This window comes from Sylvia atricapilla, chromosome 8 (genome assembly GCF_009819655.1).
Source record: "Sylvia atricapilla isolate bSylAtr1 chromosome 8, bSylAtr1.pri, whole genome shotgun sequence".
Classification (NCBI taxonomy): domain Eukaryota; kingdom Metazoa; phylum Chordata; class Aves; order Passeriformes; family Sylviidae; genus Sylvia; species Sylvia atricapilla.
Window position 1 is genome coordinate 23,274,027 of NC_089147.1, and position 23,867 is coordinate 23,297,893.

Consider the following 23,867-nt stretch of genomic DNA (forward strand, 5'->3'; position numbering starts at 1 on the left):
TTGTTTCTCTATTTGGAGAGGATGTTTACGCAGGTATTGCTCAGAAACCAACAAACCTCGCCCACACAAGAGCCAGCCAGGAATGAATACTGCTTGTTTTATGGACTACTTAAATTTTTCTACTTACGAATTTTCTCAGGCTTTAGAATTCTGGGTTGACATTCTTAACTTTTCAAAGACGACTTCTGCAAATATTGTATTTCCAGCAAAACCAGATTTTCTTCTATTCAAAACAAATGAGAATGTTGCTTGGTTTCTACTGGCTAAATCTAGCACTGTGTAACTTGCTACATTTCAAAAATATGTAGACCAAGGTCAAAGAAGACTGTTAGGGCTTGTCATTTCAGGCTAACAACTGCTACCTATAATCATAATTCCATTTTATACGTGTACAAGTTCTGGGTTGTGGGGAGGAAAAGCTCTTCCAAAACACTGAAAGCATCACAACAACGATGCATTCTACCTGCTGGAGCCAAATGACATAAGGTCTGTAAGAGGTACCCTTCACTGGGGAACCAAGGAGCAGCAGCAAAAGGGTCTGGTATGATACTCTTGAAAAGGAAAAAAATTCCATTTGATTCTGCACTGACCACCTCCAGAAGCTGTGCACCAAACCTCTGCTCTCCCATTCCACTGCTCCTTCTTCATGGTTTTAGAGTTTGCTCAAAGCCAAAATATGATACCAGATAATGTCAGCACAAAATACCCTCCAGGAACATAGAAAATGCAGAGGCAGATCCATATAATCAAAGGAGCTATAGATTGTATAACATGCATTTAGCCCCTATGTGTACATCACCATGCATATTTATTTTATTTTTCTGTTGTTACCACAGACAAGAACTAATGCCAGAGTCCAACCCAGTGAAGTTTAATCTCACAATTCTACTTTTCATATGCAAACAGAAATGAGTTGGTAAATGAAAAAAGAACAAGCAATGACCAGACCAGTCATTGATTTTTAGCAGTGTCTAAGCACCCTAAGAATGTAGATGTGAACACTGAGAAGAAAACCAGCATTTTTCAAGGCTGGTTGCAAATAGGTAGGTAATTTTGAAAAATTGCGTCTAAAATTATATGCCATATTAAATAAAGGAAATAAAGGGCTCTAATGGTAATGACCGACACACTACATGAAACACTGACAACAAAAGCAAAGATTTACATTTTTGGGCAGCTTTTTTTAAATGCCAACTCACAAAGCAAGTAAGGAGCAAGAAATCCTAAAACTTCAATAATCATTTTTCATACATGATTAAGAGTGATGTTCTATTCATATACAATTATATACTAGATATGGAATTTTAAGGGACAATGTTGATGATTCTGTTAGCAGTTTTCATATTATTGACTTACAGTATCTTGACTTTCTTATCTCCAAGGGAAAAAAAAACAATTACTGAAATTTCATATCACAAAATGTTAAACTGTTTATGTCATGGTTTTAAATTCCAGCTTTAAATTGAATGAGTCGAAGAGGGGGACACTCCAAACAAACCACACTCTAAATCCTTCTACACAGTCATTAAAAAGTTTTACATCCCGAGGTGAAGTTAACAATCATCAACAAATCCATGGAATACAATGTCAGGCTTACAATACAGCAGGGAGGAAAAAAAAAGTTTGCTATTCTTTGCAATAACAGATATGGACAAGAGCATTAGCACAGTAACTGAATTATTCACATATATATGTGAATTATTCAATAAGAGGTCACAGAAAGTAGACATGAGGAAGATTTCTCTCAGCTCTCTCACAGGGAGCACTCTTTATGTAGACAGTGAGATGATGCTGGATAGCCCAACTCCCCTGCAACCTGTGGAGCAGCAGAAGAGACAGCACAGGAAAGGGAAGTTCCTAACACGCAGAAAACTTCTTCAATCCTGCAGTAGGAGGAGCTACTTCTTCTAAAATTGCTTTTGTAGCAGGCTCAATAGAGTCAACACAGCATATATATGCATTCACATTTCTCACCAGCAGCCTCAGCAATTTTTCCCAACTCATGAAGCAGCAAGGTCTGTGCTTGATAACAGCAAAGTTTCAGACAATTCCAGGTGTTACTTCAGTTAGCCTTTATACCCCAAATACTAGAGAAGTGTTTTACAATGACTAGCTATAACTAACATCCTTGCATACACAAAATTCCCTCCAATTCCCCATTTTATGGCATAAGGAATGCAGGATCAGCCCTTAAAAGTCCTTCTTTGCCAGAGTCTTGAAAATCCTTACAAGTGGAACAAATAGGATCTAAAAGGAGACATATATCTCCCCCTACCTGCAGAGCCCTTTATCCTCCACCCCCAGGGAATGACATTCATGGTACTACTTCAGTCTCAAAGATGAAATAAACTGAAATCTTACAACCTGCCATAGCCATAGTACATCAAAGTATTCAGACTGGAAGTGCTTGAAGCCTGTTCCTAAACTGCCACATTTAGCTCAAGAGGTTTTAAAGACAATTTGCACACATCTTTCTATACTGGTTAAGAAATGACTGACCTGCTTTAACTGATTGTGTCCCAATAATGGCCTACCTGACCAACAGTACCCACCACAAAACCACACATAAAAAGTCTGTGTACAAGTCTCTAACTTTTTACTCTCTCAAGGGAAGAAGCACGAACGAGGTAGTAACATGCAGCTTTTTCTTTCAGTGAAGATCCCTGATAGCCTTTGTAGATTTGTCTCATTGTGTGGAGGCAGAAATGCTAAATACACAACGAAACCAAAGGTTAAGTCTTCACTACTCACCCTTCCTTGAAAATTGACTTTTACTGCTAATAAGGAAATAGTACCTTATTATCACAAATTCATTTACAGTGTATCATCATATCTGGCTAACACCTCTCTAAGAAAGTTCAGGTTTAGTTTTGAATGGAAAAAAAAAATTGCCTATAGAAAAGCAGTGCTGTCTGATAGGATTCCTGATGCTTAAGGCTGATTTAACAGCTTTTATTCCTTAACTTTAGCAATCACTCCTTCCATAGACAGGCCAAGTTCACTGTAATAGTGTAACTTCCAACTGGAACGTGGAGGCTCATTTAGGGAACCCAAACTACACAACAAACGAGCACCATAACTTTTCATGCTCCAACTTTGTTCCTGGTTTCCCCTAAATGCTGGGCCCTTCACAGAGCTGGTGTATGCGCTGTGTGTTTAGGGAGGAGGGGACAGGAGAAAGGGGAAGACAGCTCACTGTACGTCAAAGCAAACCAGCAACCTAGCAACCATATATTAAAAGGTGTGTGTGTTTTTGTGGGTGTCTGTGTGCCAGGAATAACTGAAGCAGATATTATTCCGTCTGTAATTCAAAAAATGTGAAAAGGGAAGGGGAGAAACTCCAGTTGCTGGTCTATTTTGGGGTCTACCAAAACCTTCTTTCACAATACAGAGTCGTAACACTTTCTATCTCATTTTTCGTTATCAAAAATGAAAGTCTGGACTTGAGCAAGTTCTTAGCTTTGGTTTGAAAATAGACCCTTCGAATCAGAAACTGAACTTACTTCACATACTTTGCTTTCTTCCAGTTGGTAATACACAAAATTCAAAGGGGCAGAGAGGCTGCCTCAAAGACTTCACACTCAGGTTAAGAGAATACTTACAAATGTACAGCATACTTCTAGCTAGCTACATTTAACAAACAGAAACGTCAAAGATTCTCAGTGAGTGGAACTAGCTTTATAAAGACTCGCTTGAGTGAGAAATTTACCCTGTCAATTTTGCCGAAGTTTCTCATTCCACAAGGAAACTGAGAGCGTAGATCAGCATATGCAAGCTCCCACCCCATCACATGCGGTCCCAAGGGTGCACATAAACTTCTGATCTGCACCGTCCCACTACACCAGCATGTGCCTCTCTGACAGGGTGAGCGTCGCACACCAGGTGTAACTTTCACGCCACCAGACGAAAACGAAGGAGTCCCTGCCTGGAGCGGAACAGAGAAGGGGGAACGGGGAGGCGCCTCGGGACTGCACCCACCACCTCACCCCTGCAGCTACGCTGCCCACGTTGCAGCTCCCGACAGCCCGTGGCAAGCCTAAGCCAAGAGCAGCCAGCACACTGCCATCAGCAGCCCCCCGGCGTCCGCCCCACCGCCACCTCGCCCAGGTGTCCCGCTCTACAAGGCTGGGCTCCTACTCCTCCTCACCACCACCACCGCACCAAACCATCACCGGCAGCAGAGGGGAAGGGAAGGGGGAGTTACCTTGTTTTTGACCCCGCAGTGGCAGCAGACAGTCCACAGGTACTTGAGGGTCCTCCACAGCAGGATGATAAACAGTCCCCCAAAGAAAGTAACCATGGATGAGGCGAGGAAAGCCCACCACATGCGCTGTCCGCGGCTATCGCAGGGCACCTCCATGGTCACCGGGATGATGAGCGCATCCATCTTGGGCACATTGACGGGGGAGGAGGACGAGTCTGTGTTGAGATTGTTGGCGTTGATATTGTTACTCATTCTAATGCCGCTGCCGCTGCCGCCCGGGTAGGAGCCGCCGCCGCTGCCATTTGCCATAGCTAACAGCGAGCCGGGCGCGCAGGGGCTTCCGAGAGCTCCTCCCGCCGCCAGCGCCCCCCAAAAAGCCCATCACCAGCCATATTGCTGCTGCTGCCGCTGCTCAGCGGGGAAGGATAAGGAGAGTAATAAAAATAAAAAGCCCCCGGTCAAAACAAACAAAAAACCAAACCAACCGAAAAAAAAAAAAAAAAAAAAAAAAAAAAAAAAAAAAAAAAAAAAAAGAGGAAGAAGAGCAGGTGAAGAAAAGCGACCGCACAATTCTCGGGTCCCTCACGGGAGCCGTCAGGCCGGTGAATTCCGAGCGTCCTCTTTGCACGGCGAAAATATTTTTAAAAAATTAAAAATAACAAGAAAAATATAGTCTCCTCATCAGATTCCCACCCCTTCCTTCTCCCGCATACACAGCCCCTACCCCGCCCACCCCCAAAAAAATCATCCACCACCACCACAAACTGATGCCTCTGAGCGTCTCTCCAAGATACCCAGCGCTGCGACCCCGCTGGCCTCAGCGGGGATCTCTCACTCAGCCTTCCGCCGCGGATCCTCCCGGAGGTGGTCTGTTATTATTGTTATTAGTCTTTAACTTGTTATTAGCGATACTCAGTCACCCCCTCCCCGCGCACCCTCCTCCTCCTCCTCCTCCTTTTCCAAGTCCAGCCCCTTCCTCTCTTCTTCCCCCCTCGGTGCCGGCAGCAGCCTCCTGTGGCTCCTAATTCATCCTCCGCTGGCCCATCTGTGCGTGCGCTGCCGCTGCCGCCGCCTCCTCGCCCATCCTTCAGGAGCTCCCTCCAGGGCCCGGCTGTCGCTCAGGCTGTTGCTCCCACACGCGCAGCGGCGCCGCCGGCTCCCGCCCCTCCCTCCGTGCCGCCGGGGGACGCGCCGGCCCCGCAGCCGCGGCCGCTCCGGGGGCGCATCCAAGGCCCCGCGGGCCGGGGCTGCCGAGCGGGCCGGGGGTGCCGAGCGGGCCGGGGGTGCCGCGGTGGTGCCGCTGCCGCCGGGGGTGGGCGCGCCGGCTCAGGCGGGCTCCCGGCGCCCCATGGGCAGCGCTCCCCGCCCCGCGGCCGCTCGGTCCCGCTCGCGGCGCCGCCGAAGCGCCGAGCGCCCGCTCCGGAGGACGGCGAGGCGGGAGCGGGGGGGGGGGCTGCGTGCCGACGAGCGCGCTTCACAGGTGGCGGCGAGGCGGTGCCCGGCCGCGCCGGGGAGCTGCCGGTCCAACAAGTCCCGCCGGCCCTGGCGCGTCCATCGCCGCCGCGCCGCGCTCTCCGCAGCCGCGGTGGGGCGGGGGCAGGCGGCAGCGGCCCCCCCGCGCCGGCCGTGCGCGGGGCCGGTTCGGAGGATGTCATGACGCAGCGGCCAACGCACGGCGCAGTCACGGCCCCGGCCCCCGCAGCCCCGCCGGGCCCCCGCGCCCGTGGCCCGCATCCCTCGCCCGCCGCGCAGCGCGGCACCGCGGCCGGCGCGACCCCTCCGCAGCGCGGCCGCGACGGCGCCCTCGGGGGCGGCGGGCCCGGGGCTCAGCCGGGGGCAGCGGGGGAGGGAGCGAGCGGGAGGAGGTTGAGCTGCAGCAGCAGGTGCCCGGGGATGCGCACGGCGCGGGAGGGGGGAGCTGGCATGGAAACGCGCTAAGGGAGCGTGAAATAAACATCGGGGACCGTGGCGTGGGTTTTTCCGCTGAAGGCGTTCGTGGCTTGTCTTTAATTGACACGGGGAAGTACTGCAAACGCTCCGCAAACACACCGTAAATTGCCGCGCATCCCAAGAACGTTCCTGAATTTAATCCTTGGGAATATAAATAACAATTTTGAATGACACACTTGGAGAGGATGGGGGTGAAAGGGGAAGCCAGCAAGAAAATCCGGATAGTCGTCTCCTACTTTTTTTTTTCGGATTCACGTAGAAAAGCAGAGACATTAAATATCTATATATGTATTCATTTACATATAAATCAAAATCACCGTTTCGTCTGCTCGTTGGGTTGTCCGTACAAAGTATTATGCAGATCCTCTTGACATCTTTCCAAGGGTAAAATACAGCAGCCTTTGTGTGCGTGACATTCCCCCATCTTATCTAGTTGCTATACCAGCAGAGAACCACCATTATGAAATAGTAATCTCTTAACCTTTACTAGTAGTAATTTCTCTTTCTGCATCTGTCAGAGGCTTGTTTGTTTTTGTTTTCTGCTTAAGTGAAGGTAATGAGATTTTATGAGTTCACAGAGCTTTTTATGGGGCTCTCTAACGCTATCAGCCCCACTTTTTTCATGTAATAACACCACTATTTGTCTGACTGTGATTTTACCATGTCTCTTTCCAGTCTGCTCCTCCAGTCTGTTCCTTCAAGAGAAGGCTTCCTTTTTCAGGAAGGATTTAATAGGGGCCTCTGAATAGAGAAGGCAGTAGATAATGATATGGAAGCGTATACAAGTAAGAAAAATAGTAACATTACTTGTTCCCAGAGAAAAACAGTGAGTTACAATAGCAGACCTGAAGCAGGCTATTCCCAGGAGACTCTCATAATGGAATTTAGTTGAGAATTTCTAGACGCAGAAAACTAGTCAGATTGAAAAGAAGCTGCGTGTCACAGCTGCCACATGCAAGCCCAGACTGCACTGCCCCAGCTGCTGCCCCCTCCCACCTCTTTTCATTACCAACCCTCCCCGCAGCTAGAAAGCCACCTGGAACTGCAAAGTGTTGCCATGACAGGATCACACAGCCTTGGGTCCTGGGCTCAGAACCTGCTCCTCATGGTCATTTGCTCTGCATTCCTGTGTTGGTGTTCGAGGAACGCCCTTTCACAGCTGCACTCATACCTAGGGATCCTTTTAGCCATCAGCAAACACTAGGAGTAGAACAAGGGCAGGAGCATCGTAACACAGGCACTTGATGTCTGATCTTCAGAAGTGCCAGGTACTTACAGACACTCTTATAGCTAATAGAAACTACAAGCCCTGTGCACCTTGAAAGACAAGGACAATGAAGAGCAGCTGCACAGCATATCCCAGGGAAGGCTTTTGCATGGTGGTATTTCTTACGTATTCTGGTCTGGCACATAATAAGAACCGAGTCTCTGAAGCCGTGGCTGTGACATACATCCTCTCTTGCTGTTGTTACAGAGGGCCCAGAAGATTTGACAGAGAGGCTGCAGTCTGAAAATACATTTTCTTGCTTTACATATTCAGAAGGTATGAGTTTAAAAGTGTTTATTTGAGTCACTATGCTGCAGCTGAGCAGTACAGACATTGGTTTCAAGAGCACTCCAGATGCAAACAGGATCATTAGGCACTTCTAAAATATCATCCCCATAATACTGTACCCACACATACCAAAGATGGTCCTAAAGCAAAGCAAGTGCGCCACAAAATATAGTCTGTACGTTCAAATAATTTGATTCAACCATGTCCACACGAAGTTTATATGCAGACTTGGAGAAGGGCAGCAGATTTATTGTGATCACTTCTAAAAGGCCGCTTTTAAGTTCTGATGCTCAAAAACTGTTCATAAAGCAACCAATACATACAGTAGGAGTCCTAGTCTATAAATTTCACACTATATATCCAGGGGAAAACCTTCTGTTTTATCTGTATAAACAAAACTTTTATTTACATAAATATGGCTCAGTTCTACAAATATTTACCATGAAACTCACACTGAAAAGTAAATATTGATATCAATTGGTGAGACTGACCTTACCAACTGAAAGTTTCCTTACTAGGAAGTATCTACAAAAGACAAAGCTAAGTAGGTAACTTAGTGTTTTTTTCATCTATTCATAGACAGAGGTAAACATGATCCTTGAATGAATATCCTTTCCATTAAGTCCCATTTGAGCTTACTCCTTTATGAATAAAGCAAGGCTTGCTTTCCAGGGCAGGCTCTATAAGGCAGAGCTTGAGAAAGCCCCCTGGGGCTGTATGCTTCATTTACTGAGGCAACAACTCCATTTCATGTTGCCTTCAGACTAAACAAGGTTTTCAAGCTCTGCATCCTGGAGAGATCTATTCCAAACAAACAGAAAACTTCAATGGATTAGTTTTCAGATTAGTTGTCTATTTAATATTTCCACACAAGAGCTCAAAATTTACTTGGTTAACAATGCTATTCACAGAACATAACGAACACTGTGCTGACCTGTGTTTTTCCTGTTATTACCACGTAGCATAGTCCAGGATACAATCATGCCTACTCAATGTAATTCTGGAGGATTTGGTTCCAGAAAGCAGTGTTTTAGCAAGGAAATTACTCCTCTTTATGTAAAACAGTTCCCTCTTGTGGATATTCTGTGTACAGTATCACAGAAGTATTTAAAATATTCATCAATCCTGGATATTTGCAATTAAAACCCCCAACTCTGTTCATCAATTATCCAAACCCCTTGGCATTCTTGATTTTAGCAATTAAATACGTGAGGAAGAACAAGCTATTGCATTTAATCATAATACAACTTGCCCAATTACACATTATCAATAACGAATTATTTAAGTGCAATTAACACAACAAGCTAAATGAAGTTGTGTAACTGTACCTATATGAGTCAAGTGCAAGTCACAGTGGGGTTTTTTATTTTGCATCTATGAGAAAACTTTCCACACATTACATTAAGAGAAACCATGATTTAAAAAAACAGGAAAAAGGTACACCATATAAAGAAAAGAGACAGTAATGACAAAGCAGTCAGGGTTTCCAAGGATTCATGTACTAAGTACAGAAGACAAAGAAATTCTGGAATGATAAATCTTTCAATTAAAACTAAGCAGTTGAAGCAAGTGGCACAGCTTCACTGGTGACACAATGTTGCACCAGGGATTAATTTGGCTTGGCAGTTTGGAAAAAGAAAAAAAAATGAATGGAGTAACAGTGTTAAGATTTATGTGTTCTGTAAATGATGACTACATTGTACAAAGAATTTTTTTGTTCTTAAGAAGAGAAATGTGAGAGAATAAATGGGTACTCCCCAGTTTTTCCTAAAGGCATATATAGTCTAACTGAATCCAGGGAAATGATAGGAAAAAATTGCATTTTATTATCTTGAGGAAAATTATGTTTAAAAAGGCTAAAGCTTTTATATACCCATATACCCTAAATTTGTTTACCACAAGATCTTGGTTAAATGGTTATATATAAAACCTTCCTAAACTTTGATTAAAGGTACAGAGTAAATGTTAAAGAAGCAGCTTAAGGGTCAGTAAATGTAAATACTTTCCAAGGTTAAAAAAACCCCAAAGTTCCAATGGTTTGTGTCCAATAGCCTCCTTCACATATTTGTTGTCCCTATAGAATACACCAGTGGCTTTTATGTAACATCAGTGGCTGTGGCAGGGCAAGCACTTACACAGAGAAATAGCATAAAATAATAACAGAAAGGACTTCTAGTCAAGAGGCTAGGTTTGTGATTCTGAGGTCAGTGGAGCACTTGGTCTTGACTTCAAATGCTGGAGACCCAGTATCAACCTGACTTCAGATATAAGCACAGATGTCTTGCACACTTAATTCTGGGCCTCGTTTTAATATTATTCCTTACTATTCCTACTTTGTCCTGAGAACAGAGTGAAAAATAATGCATTTGTAGTGATTAGATGGATACTGGAACAAAATCATATCATGAAATATGGGATTTTTGTTGGAATGCAAAATATTTGCTCTCTGAGATGCTGATATAAAACACTGTCCTTGTCTTAAAGACTCAAAAGAGGAAATTTTAGGAGGAGATTATACTAATATGCACATAACTATATATTTGCACGTGGCAAATTATTATCTTTAGCACTTGCTGTTTTCACAAAATTTAGACAACCTATTTCAACACATATTAATTGAAAACTCTGTTTAGCTTACTTTCTATCTGCCCAATCCCTGTTCAAAGGCTGAAGTACATATTTAGCATGATAATATATTGCAGACTGTAACAGCTTCTTATCAAAGTACTTTGCAAATACGAATATATTCAACCTCATCACGTCTCTCCGTAACAGTATACGTGAACACTATTCTTGGCAGTGAGGTTACGTAACAATTTCCTTGAATTAGTTAAAACTTTTGTATTGGGATCTATTTTGGCACTTAACCCTGGCAAAATCCTCCAGCTGGCAGGACAAAGACATACCTCAGCAGAATGTTTTAATGGGTCATCCAGTCATTCAGAGGGATCATCTCCAGAGTACTGGAACCCTTGCACTCAATCCAGCCAAATAAAATATTAAATAAAATCACTTGTTTGTGTTAATCCATATTGTATGAATAGAAATTTAATACAAATGAATATTTCAAGCATAGAGTATTTTCTTTGGGCTTTTCTTTATCATTCTAGTAAAGCAGTTCTTGCATGTCTTTGTCTTTTGTTTAAGAGTTAGACCCATACATACTTCCTCATTCTTACCAAGTATAACATAGCTTTTGATTAGATGTGAGATTTTTTCCGATAGGATCAGTTCTTATTAGAAAATTAGCATGGTTTATGCATTAATAGAATATTAACACATGGTTAGAATCTGAAAGAATGTGATAGCAAAATCATGATCTCAGAAGTAATTAAGTAGGATGGTCTGAGGTCTGTAAGTGCATTTAATAAATATGAATCCACACATTTAAAAGCACTCTTGACTCCCGCAAACCGGGGCCTGTTAATGTTTGTACTGATGGGATTCCCTTCTAGCCAGAAGAGAATAGGAAGATACCAGGATATTTTGAAGACAGAATAGTAGCAGTTGCTGTTAAAACACCGACTAATGAAGGAGCTACAGAAATAACAGTCAGCAAAATGGAAAACAAATCACATGCATAAAAAAACCTTTAAAATATCTCTCTTAAACCATTAGTTCCCCTTTTTCTGAGTGGGCCCTGATGATCAAACCAGAAAGAAACAAACCCTTTACCCTCTACCGAATGATGATTGACAGAAGAGAGAAGTGCAGTGGCGTGCAAAGAGCCTCTGCAAGGGAGCAGTAAGAAGAAGCAGGGTAAAACTTTTCCATGGTTTGTGTTGTTTTTTTTTTTTAATTGTATCAAATCAGGACAGCTACATTACTCTGCAAACATACCAGGGCAATGCCAGGACTTCTTTCTATACAATTTTGGTGCTGTGGAATCTCTCCAGTTCTTTGTATGAATATTGACATTCGTTGGTCATTCCAGATAGGCCCAGAAACTGCCAATGAAGCAATACAGCAACTGTTACAGCAGTACAGCAAATATGTATGTGTGTGTGAGTATATATCTATATCTATCTCCTGTGTGTGACCTAACTATGAAAACACAAAGCAGTCAGTGTCCCCCAGTTTCCAAGACCAGTATTCATGCTGTGGCCATAGCTACTATCTACAAACACAGCATTCCAGAATTGCTCAGGTATCGCCATAATGATCAGAAGGACAAATAATATTTTTTCTAATGGATTTAATTTCAAGAACTAAATAATTATTGCCTCATCTTTTAGTATTTTCCATTCATTTTACTTGATATCATGTATGCTGGAATTGTGTAGGCCAGGTAGCTTTATTTGCTTGCTTCTAGAAACCATTTTGCTTTGACTCTAGATCCTTCTAGGGCACAACTAAAAGGCTACGGGGGAAAGAAAAGGTTCATTGTAAAATATAACTCTACAGATGCCAGTTTGCCTTGGATGATTCTTTTTAAGTCTATCAGCCAGCTTTGCCACGTGGCGCTCGCAGTGAGTCGTTACTGTCAGAGCGCCAGAGATGGAAGCTCTGCCAGTCATTCCCAAAAGCAGCAACCAGCCTTAACGTACTTTAGGACTCCAAAATCTGTTGTGTACAATTTTTAAATTGTTTGGGGAGCAAAGCAATAGCAGGACAGTACTGCTGCTCTGCTCCAATTAGGCCAAGGGAAATTTTCATAAAAGTCAGCTAAATATAAAAACCAAGAAAAATGTGAAGATGTGTGTGTGTGTGTGTGTGTTCTGAAACCAGTCCCTGAGAAGAACAGCTCTGAGCTCTGAGCTAATTTCATGTCCACAAAGTGTACATCTGCTTAACACTGAAAAATCAGACACCAGACATCCTACTAAAACCACAAAGGGGAGACCATACGTTTACAAGCAGCCACTCCATTTTTTTGCAACTCATTATGACACTCTTTGCTCTCCCCAGGATATAGTCACATTTAGGAACTTGGTGTTTATTTTTGACAGTAGCCTCAACATAATTCAGGAAGAGCAATGTTTGCAATGACTGCTTTGCTTTCTTGTCTCTCACACTTGTCTGGAGGTAAATAGCTGAGAACTGAAAATTTGCAACTGAAAATAAATTGGAACAAAATAAATCTTTTATTATCAAACATCAGCCCATACAATAAGATTTGAAAAGCTGAATCTCGCCATAATCAGAAGACACTAAGACACTTTTTCCTCTTCCCACTACATAAGCATGTATCCACCAAAGAGTTTTTCCAATAGGAGGATGAGATAAAACTCATTAAACATGCAATCCTGCAAAACGCTGAGCATTCCTGCTTTGATCCAGCAAAGCATTTAAACAGGTGTCTAATGTTATGCACAAGTAATCTCACAGAATCCTGTAACCAAGTCACATGCTTAAAATTAAGCATGTCTTTTAGGTCCAGAGTGACAAGGCTCGACACCTTGTATGATTAAGTGACTAGTAAGCTGAAGAGGTTGTGTAGGAGTCATGTCCTTAATTGCTTGCTGACTTCATCAGCATGTATATCTTACTGGGGCTGTATTTGCTAGCATGCAAGAGGTGACCTTTAATTCCAGAATTAATATAGCTTTTGCATTTTTTTTTACGTTTGGAACTATATGTTCTTCAATCAACAAAATAATACCCAACTTAGTAAAAATTTTTGAAGGATCAGTGATTAACCAACATTGGTTTTTGTACACCTGATAATCTCTGAAATAGTGTTCTAAAGACATAATATTCTATTTTCTCATGGATAGATTCAAATACGTCTCCTCAAAAGTCAATGGTGCTGGTAAGGATCAAGTATGTACCAGTAGTTACAGATAAGTGTCAAATGTCAGAACTCTGCTAATGCAGCAGTCTTACATGCAGTACTAAGCCTGCAGCAAGCTATCATACAAAATACTCTCAGGCTGAATTCAAAATAGTTAAACTCAAGGCCACAATGAAAGCTGCATTAAAAAGAACGTATTTTCCAGCAGCAAAATATTTTTTTTCCTGTGCTAAATGCAGTGGAATGTTGGGATACCTAATGGCAACTGACATAAAGGAAGTGCCGTTTTGACCTTTGGCTGCAGCCTCTGGGCAATATAATAATGGTAGAATGAAGCTTTATTAACTGAAAAGTCTCATATGCTGCATCTACTCATGTTCATGGCTTTAATTTAATCTGATCTATGGGCAGATATTAATTTCTGTTTCTTCTCATAAGCTAATTGTAATTCAACCTATGGTCAGATATGCCTATTTGGGAAGAGGCGTGGGTTGCAGTTTTCCCTTGAATACAAGTCTGTAGCTGCATCAGTGAAGGATACATGTGGATATCTAATAACAATTCACATGTGCATATCTTGGAATAGTTAGACACAGGGTAATTTGTTATCAGTGAAGCAATATCTTTGGAGAAAAGCATAATAAAATATTTTCATAAATGTTCAGAGGTGGATATTCTGCAGATAATTCTTAATTATTAATGAAAATGCAGATTTGGGCAATGGACTACTGAATTGTAGTTAACGGTGAGACACATTAATCACAAATCTTCCACCTATTCACCATCTCAGTCAAGCTCCATTCAAAGTCTCTGATAATACACTCCTGTGTATTATATGACTTTATCTCACACGGCAGGTTTTCCCAGTGTGTGCTCTACTAAAAGGAAGCTCACTGCTATACATGTGAGAATACATTATTGCTCACCTACATTCAGCATGTGAGAAACTGATATATGCAGTCTATTGACATCTGCAATGGTTAGAATAATTCTAATATTTACGCAGGTTTATGGTACTTGAACTTGATCTGTTTTTCATACATTATGCTATTGTTAAATGCATCTATAATGTGTATTATATGTATAAATGTGTTTTATAAACTATTACTTGGTATTGTCAACTTCACTAAATTTGTAATCAAGATTTTTTTTCCTCTGAATTTCCACAATGTCAAATTTCTAGTGTTTTCTTTTTGCATCAAGAAATGGGTAGCCTAGAACTTTTTAAGGTCTGTGGAGAGATGAAGCTCTATAATCATTCAACTTCTGTTAGGATCAAGACAGGTGAAATGCAAAGCTGTGTAATGTTTTTATCTCCCACAATTTATAAAACCCATTGTTTTAAGTGCTAGAGAACCCTACAGCTATTTTAAGATTATATAACATAGAATAATCAGTACTTCAATGATAGAAGTGTGGCCCTGGAGAAGCTCTAGCTGTACAGTATTCATTCCATGTTAAAACAAGAAAAATTAAGTTAGAATTTCAGGGGTACTTTTGTCCTGTGGACAAACGCTTACTACTAAATTGCTTAGAAGGAAGTGCGCCCTGCTTATAGATAAAAAGCATTCATAAAACACTATCTTTTGTTTGATGAAAGATTCACCTTCTTATAGGCAAGTAATTATGAGTAAATTATTAACTAACTGCAACAGAGCCATAGGACAACAAAAGTTTGTCAAGGGCAGGTTAACATTAATATAAATAAATAATATTTTCATAGACAATATTTAGGCAATATACTTCCTTCATTGTGCATCAGGTTAGTGCCCTTTCAGTGACAGGCACTGGCAACTAATTAGGATGTGTTTAAGTCCTGATTGATGTGTCAATGCAACACACTTCCGTGTGCATTGCATGAATCACAAAGTACTAGATTTACCCAGGGTTTATCACTATCAGTAAAGACATAGATTATGTCAACATTTCTTCTTAAAAAAGAAGGTTTCTACCGCCTTTTCTCCTGGATGGTACATTAAGTGCTTTCCAATACAAACTGAAATATATGACCAGCCTTCTCTTCTAAGAAAAAAATCCTGCCTTCCAGACTAGTAAATTCTGTATTAGCCATTTTTAAACATGGAGTGTCATCTCTCTAGTGTTCTCTGGAATTATATCAGGTTTCAGGAAATACTACAGGTAGAGCTATTTCTTCTTTGGACAATCAGAACAGATTTGATTTACCTTCTTCAGCTTGGTCCAGCTTCTTCGAAACTACCCTGTTAACCAGTTCTCGCCTTGGACCAATAATTCTGCAGCACAGAAACATTTATCTTGTCATCCTAGTCTAAGAATAATAAAAATAGCCCAGTTATATAGCTTTTTTAACTCTCCTTGATGAAGAATGAGATCATTATGAACTCAAGATACAAAGGAAAATTAATCCTTACTGAGGATTAATCTGTATGTGAGGAATCAGTGCTTTCAAATGCTTCTACATTGTGACACAACACAGTCCTGGCCTTAGCCCTACTGAGTGGGAACACACCAGGCAACATCCAGACAGAGGCTTCATGATGAAAATGGCCACTGAAAGCAAAAAGATATTCAAGTCTGAGATAGAGTTTTGGAGGAGCTGGTTACAGAAGAGATACACGGTCTTTTCAGCTGCAGTCAGATTTTTTTTTCCAGTTAAATTTTTGAATATTTAGACTGTCTTCTTATTAAACTTAGATCCATTGGATGTGGGTCAGTGCACACACCATTTCCTGTTATATTATCTCCATGATGCCTAATATCTCTTGTATAATGGGTACGTGTTCTTGAAAACTAGACAGAGGCGTTTAAATCTCTTCTAAACCAGGCAATGTAACTATTAGTAGAAAGTACTACAGATGGCTGACTAATTGAACCATGGAAAGCATTATCACACCATTTCTCAATTTAGAACTCATTATTCATTTGAGTTCAATCTCATTTCATTACTGTTATAATTCCATATAAAATTAAAGTGGGTATTAAACTTATACACCTGAGTGGGGTTTATTTTGCAGTCTTCCAAAGTATATATCACTTCTAGCCAGTCCTACCAGACCACAGAAAATGACTTTGTATTTTTAGGTTTGCTTGTTTTCTGAGGGTTTGGGATTGTAGCTTAGTTATTAGAGCAGGATCACTAGGCCAAGATGCACACGCAGCCTTTGCTCTGTGACCTTGAGCGAGTTACTTGTACTCCATGGGCCCTGTGTTTACCTCTGTGCAGAGGGGATTGTGGGGGGTTAATATCTCTACAGCACTTTTAGAGCATTAGGTGAAAGGTCCTTTGAAAGCTCGAAGCATGACTTATTAATAATATATAAGCACATATCTTTCCAGGTTATGTCTCAGGTATCCAGCATGGGGATTTGTGCAAAGCTGCATGTCTTCTCCAATAAAACAGACTAGAGCAGACAAGAGCAGCTACTTATTTAAAGTTCTTTTGCACCAGATTAACTGAATGCCTGGGAGAATGATACTAGGTCACCTTCTTAAAATGGCCTGAATACCAGCAGAAGATTAAGAAATGGTGGGAGTGACTATATTTTGTTACACTGAAAGCATTACAAGCAAAGTGTACATGAGCAAAGTGACATTCACTGACAGATTGAATTGCATTATGATAAACTAAAAATGGCAGAGAGGCTCAGACCTTTGGAATAATAACTCTTGAAGATTTTCCGTTTTGATAATCAGTTGATTGACAGAGGGTACAATGAGAAATGGCTATGACTTAGTTTGGAAAACGGCTGCTTTGTGATCCAACTTGGTTTCACCCCAACACCAATGGTGTTACAATCTGCACCTCTGCTAGTTTTCATGAGTCCTGCCTGGATCATTCTCTTTAAAAGTGCCAAACCCTCGATTTTCTAGCAGTAGTTCAACAGCTGTCACCAAACACTCACCATACCAGATCATACATGATACAGGAGCACAAACTAACTCTCACGTGGCCAGCGTACTTACAGTGCCACCCTATAATTAACCATTGCTGGACTTTGTTTAAGATCATATGTATTAAAATATGGTTGGAGTTCTGAGGTTCTGAAGGGCTTAATACCATCCATTTATGCAGCTCCTCTTTCCTTTTGAAGTACTGTAATATAGAACATGATTTAATGGCATTGGCTGAAATATGCCTATGTATGTGCATTTTTTGAGTTTTGTAATAAAGACATGAATGCAAATATGTCTTCACTTAATGTGTTGTAGTTTTAATATATTACAGGATCAATTTCTGGCATTATGTTTCACACTGAAAAACTGGCAGTTTTTTAATTCTTTTTTAATTTGTCTGTTGTGAAAGGAAGTGAGGGGTGAGAGTAAACTTCCTAAGTGGCCAATATCAACATAGAAAGAGAAATACTCTTTTTCTCCAGGCTAGTAACATCCAGCTGGGAATGAAACCTACTTTGTCAGTATAGCATGAGCTAAGCCAGTCAGTCATTGGCAGCAAAAAATCAGGTCACAGTGGTCTACAGTGATCCTGCTGCTGGATCATACTCTCTAATGAAGAATGAACATGGACAAAGGTACAAATTGCATCAGCAGCAGCAGCTGGGTGAAAATGAGGTTTAACTTCTTATAGGAACCAGATGGTGGGCTATTAGAAATCGTCTAAAGCTGCCCTGGAGTGGCAGGAACAGGCTCGTGTTCCTGCAGCAGGCAGGAACTGAAAGCATCAGTGTAAAGACTTTGTCAGATGAACATGTTGAGGCATTCATTCCTAATGTCTCCCTACTTCCATTATAGATTTCAAGGGCCATGAGCAGAGGAGAAAGATACAAATTATGGAAACAGATGGAGAGTCAGTGAGGCATAGAAATACAGGTGCTATACAAACAGATGGAGTGAGGGGGAAAAAGGAAAGGAAAAGTGCTAAGTCTGAGAGGTGCACAAAATTCAGCAGGTGTATAACAGTTCAGTCTTGTAGGGGGATTTCAAAATTAATTACATCACTTTTTTCTCAGATAGCTCACTCCTTCCCACCAGAGAGACTGGTCTCTTCCCTACTCCCTGTGCATTAAAATAAATTGACTTGTCCTTGAATATATCTGACTGCCAGAAGTTTTTAAGAAAGTTATGTTGTGGAAGGGCTGAACTAAATCAATCTTATTAAGTGCCATTATCTCCTTAAATACCATGGCAATTCCTTTTTCCCAACTCTAGACCACATTAGTTTAGAGATCAATGTTAAAAACAATGGTAAATCTGGAATGCTCTTGCTTTCAATCCCAAAGCAGATAATATCACTGTCCAAAAAGATGGTACCTATAGAGTTATCCAATTTGGTAAATCATCTGATAAACTTAGATGGCATTCACCAAATCTCAAATCCAACATCACCTTCCCATTATGCAAAGCACAGTCTCACTGTCTGACATGAATTTCATCAATTTCCCTTTTGTGGTAAAAAGACATAAGACAGCTGTAATTTATCCCAATAAAGAGTTGTTTGATGATACAGACAAATCCGAAAGCCTAAATTCAGAATTATAGTACATTTCCTCCCTGCCTTTACTGAGTCAGGGAAATGTCACTGTGAATGACAACCTTCTGTAGCAGAACTTGCTCTGTGAAACCTGCAAGGTTGACCCTAACAGGAGTCCTAGCTGGAGCAGTCTGGGGCTGGGAACTAGGCTGGCTGGAAGTCTTGTGATTGACAGATTCAGAAGCCACAGCCTCCATGCCCAGGCTTAGCTAGGGAGGCAGCTGCCCAGCAGGAGATGAGCACAGGGTTGAGCCCTTTCACTGAGAACCAGTTCTGTGATTAACCGTTCAACTCTGATTAAAATGCACATGTGCCTGCTCTCCTGGGGGCGCATATTTGAAATAACCTCTTTGAACAAATTAACATTTGTAAAAAAGGCATGGAGGTTTTTGGGTTTTTTTCATTTAGCATTATGCTTTCTTCCATTACCTTTTGAAAAAAGAAGACTTAGTATTCCAGGCACTGCCTACTGGGTATCATTGGTCACAAAGCTCTCATCTTCTCTATTTTTGAAGACAATCTCTGGTTCTTTCCTGCAATAGCATGTCTATTTGAAAAATAGGATTGCTAGGAAAGATTATTTATCACTTTCTCATTAAATCCAAAAGCTAGAAGTGAAAATGTCTGTTAGGTCAACTAGTTGTTCTCCCTTTCACACGTTTTACAATGTAAGCTTTGCAGATCATGCATACTTTGATTGGTTCCCTCCTCCATGGGAGGAATGGGTTCCATTTGAAGGATTTCTTCTAGAGTTCCAACAGAGATCTTGGAGTTAGGGTTCCTAATTTCAATTTCCGTGTCTTGACCACAGAAAAACTTTCATGCAAACTCCAGCTACCCCCATGGATACTGACATTAAACAGTGTAAATGCTCAGTCCTTTTCTGGCATGTGATCAGAACAAACGTGAACACAAAGGCAGCAGAACAGGCTGGGATCCCAAGGTGGCATTGCCATGGCTGCCATTACACTCATTTTCTTTGTGTTTTTTGGGTTGCTCTATATAAACCTTTGCTTCACTTTCGATTCTTGGTTCAGTTTTGTTATCTCAGTTTAGGTAGCTTTAGTTATCACTGCTTTGCATCAGTGTTTCGTCACAAATCAGAATGATATCACAAAGGTCTGCCAGCTGGCTGAGAAACAAAGTTGAATGCTTATTGGATTTTGAAGGCAATATACAATAGGTCACCATTTTAGTAGATTTATGCAAGTCATGTAGCTGTACTAAATTAAGATGTCTCATAAACTATTAGCTTTGTGAACACTGCAGGATAAGGCATACATTAAGCAGATTAAAAACAAATAGGAGGTGGCAAAAGACAATAGCTGCCATTAAAGGAAGGATCACAAGATCTGTTGGACAGTCAACACTCTTAATAGGGAATCACTCTTGCACAAAATTGGGTGTTTGAGCCTGCTGCAGTGATATTCAGAGCAGCAGTGAGAAGAAATCTGTCACTGACCACCTTGTGGACTAGGAAATAATTCAGTGCAAGCAACCACCAGTAGCACAGGCACTCTTATCCTGACGAAACCTTTCAAGGAAAGTATCTGAAAGACATTTGTACACTGAGATAGTAAAATAATAGTTCCTGAAAATCCATACAAGTACTGTTTCAAAATCCTTATTTTGTTTAGCTAATATATTTAAAGGAATTTATTTGTTGACTTATCCAATACATTCAAGACGTGAATTCTCAGATGAAACAGTCTGACCTTCAATATTAACTCAATTATCAGAAAAATATTCTGTAGATAAGAGAAAAGAGATTCTGTCTTCTGATTCCAGCTGCTTGTTTTTAAATTTTTTGCAAGAAGCAAAAGGAGCAAACTCACAAAAAAAAAGTTAGATTTTTTTTGTACTCGGGAGCAAATGCACACAAGAAAATGTATCAAGTCTGCAGTCACAAGCATGACAGATGCACCCAAGGTCTTGCTGACATTGGCAGCCTTACAGGGGCAGTCTGTATAGAAGGACAACATGTTCTTGAGCAACTCCTTCTAATGAGGTAGGCAGAGAGATTGCTTCCTTTAATATCTCTGGAATAAAATTTTGAGGGTTTTTGCTTATGAATTGAGCCCTGCAGAATCATTGAAGGAATAATAGTAATAATGATAATGATAACAATAATGATAATTGCTACCAGGTCAATGACAGGCCCTAAAATGGATCTCCAGAATCCTCCTGGAGATATATGAAACTTTTTTTTTTTTTCTCTCAACTAGAGATGAAGCCACTTAATAAAAGGTTCAAAAGAGTCTGTATCATAAGAATTTTACCATTTTCCATGAGAATGAAGTTATAATTGGGAAATCATACAGACTGTGAAAGTAGTATAAAACCTAATGTAATTTAAGAATGTCATGTAAAATACTGAAATATGCATCTACTACTTTTAGTAAGGCATGTTCACTAAAACACTTATTTAATTTCAGGCCTTCTCATTCTTTACCTATGTAATCCAAAGACCTGGTGGTTTTGGTTTAGTTTGTAAAAATCAATAATATACTGTATTACATGAGAACAGGACACACTAAACATGCTTCATTTCCTTAAGAACTGGTTAAATGCATAACAGCTGGTATGTCATTAGAAAGAATGAACTCCCATATTAAAGGCTGAGGGCCAAGTAGTCTCTGTGATGATCCTATGACTGTGAACTGAAAATCCTGTTGAAACACCCCAAGACGAAGAGTCATGCAACATGGAAGAAATGGCTTTTGAATATCCCCTACCTTTTGAATGTTACCCTAGTTCTTGCAGTGGTAGTATGAAGTGGGAACACCTGTCTACCAATTCTAGGAAAGCTAGGGTAATTTTTCCCCTATAAAAGACTTGAAATGCTTTCTGCATCATCCTTCATCCCCAGGGTTCTTACACATGCTTCTTATCTCTGTTTTTGTGAATGAAACAATTACCCAAGAAAATTACACTCCTCTCTTCTCTTCCCTTTCTCTCAAAAGCTCCTATTAACCTCATCAGCTCTTTACCTTATCAACACATAGCTAAAATCTTCTCAGATTGAACATTGCATTCTTCTAGCTCCAGTTTTAAGAGCAAACTGCACTCTTCTGGCCAAGTAGACTCACGCAGAGTGAATTGCTGGCATGAAAGATGCTGTTTCATACTTAATTGTAATAATTGCCTTTGAAACATGAACTTTGGGGTTTACTTTTCCCATAAAAAGTCATTTAATTCTTCCCTTATTGCCTGAGTTTTTGCATCCCTGATAAGTAAGGATTTTGTTAAGTATTTCTTCCTAGAATCCTGATTGGAATGATGCATTAAACATACCTACACAGAAAGTATATCTAGATGTGTTATCTGTTTGTGCTGCAATGGCACTTGGATGTCCTAATCAGGATCAATCTCATTGGACCAGACACTGAAGTGCTTTGTAACTACCATCCATCCAAAAAGCTCCTCTATTTTGCATCTCTTTTTCTTTTCACAAACTTACTTAAGAAATTGGATACTTTAAAAACAATACTTTATGGTATTGTTTTCTCCACCCATAGGTAGAGAAAAGTCCTGTGGGTTTGTGACTGTTATGTTTTCTGTGATGTTTGTCATTGTAGTATCTGAATTTTCCATAAACAGCTAAGGTACAGGCTGCAGTATTTGTGATCATTTATATACCAACAGTAACTTTACAATGAACCTCACAAGGTGGCATTTTTACTTGTGGAAATAAAATTACACCTAAAAAGGTAGTTTTGCTTCATATATTCTTCTAAATAATTAATTGAAAAGAAAGAATAACCATACTTACTGCACAGACTCAGTCCAAGAAACAATGTTACATGTCTGAAGCCTCTCTGTAAGACAAAATTGAACCCAGAAACAGAACAAAATAGCCTATATACAGCTGCAGTGTCTGTGTAATTCTGTTCAGAGTCTGGAGATCCGCCACAGAAGAAACAGACTGCCACACTTGCCCAAAAACTTTCTGGCACTCAATTCAAACTAACAAATTGTATTGTAGCACTGCAGTGCATCCTCTGTGTTTTGGCATGAAAATTGGATGTGGAGACCTTAGGTCAGCCTTTTCATTTTTGGCGTCCTCTTTAGACCTGGAGAAGTACAGCTTGATTATCAATAAATGGATGGACAATTGGGGGAGACGGTTTGGAGGGTTTATTGTCTGGGTTTTTTTCTTTTATTTTAATTTTGGTAATTTAGTTTTCTAACAACAGTGAAGACAATGGTTATCTTTCAGCAGAATACAGTAAAATTTGGCAGCTCTTTTTACAATGAGCAGCAGAATCATCTCAGCTGTATTAAGGTTATTCTTTCCACAACTCATGAATCAGCCACTTATGTTTTCATTTTCCTATGAATTAAAATATCTTCATTTCAGTCATCATTTTTAGCAGCTATTCCCTTTTCAGTACTTATTGCATCCAGTTCAAAACTTCACAGGAACAGTTTCAAGCAATCTTCGATATGTGTGTGTCCTCCCACTTAATAACAATAATAATTGTTTTAGTTCAATCCTTCAACCACATCTCTGAATAAATGGGAGCTCTCCCATTGGGATGACCCGTGTTAACACCGCAGTGACTTAAATTGTGTAATTCTTATGCTTCCTGGCATTGCCCTGTGCTCAGGGCAGTCATATGGGTAACAAGATCAACAAGGTATTTCAATCTATGTGACATGAATAGGCTCCACCAAAATGAGCGAAATGCCCGAGTTATGAAAGGCAGAGCATAGTTGTCATGTTTGTTTTGTGCTCCAGGCTCATGAGCTCTAATTAGCTGTCAAGCCAATTAGCCTAAACAGACATGCCAAAGCTCTTGCTGTAAGCCCAGGACTGAGAAACTCGGGGAGCTGTGGGTGCTGCTGGTCCCTGTCACCTCACAGGGACACCGCTGTGCCAGCGAGGTCCAGCACAGAGCCCTGGCAGCTCCACTGGTGACACAGCCCCTCCTCAGACAGCCCCAAGGGTCTGCAG

General features: G+C 40.8%; 1 protein-coding gene across 11 annotated transcripts in view; it reads right to left on the reverse strand.

Annotated features, from left to right (window-relative positions):
• The window catches only part of KCNMA1 (potassium calcium-activated channel subfamily M alpha 1), a 426,168-nt gene extending 421,027 nt beyond the window's left edge, over nt 1-5,141 (reverse strand). For 10 of the 11 annotated variants that reach the window (XM_066324114.1, XM_066324113.1, XM_066324110.1 and 7 more), the window contains exon 1: nt 4,205-5,141. In XM_066324114.1, coding sequence (XP_066180211.1) covers nt 4,205-4,513 — 309 coding nt within the window. In that variant the 5' untranslated portion in view covers nt 4,514-5,141. The remainder of the gene's footprint in view (nt 1-4,204) is intronic. The other variant, XM_066324112.1, reaches the window with a different exon arrangement.
• Between the last annotated feature and the right edge of the window lie 18,726 nt (nt 5,142-23,867).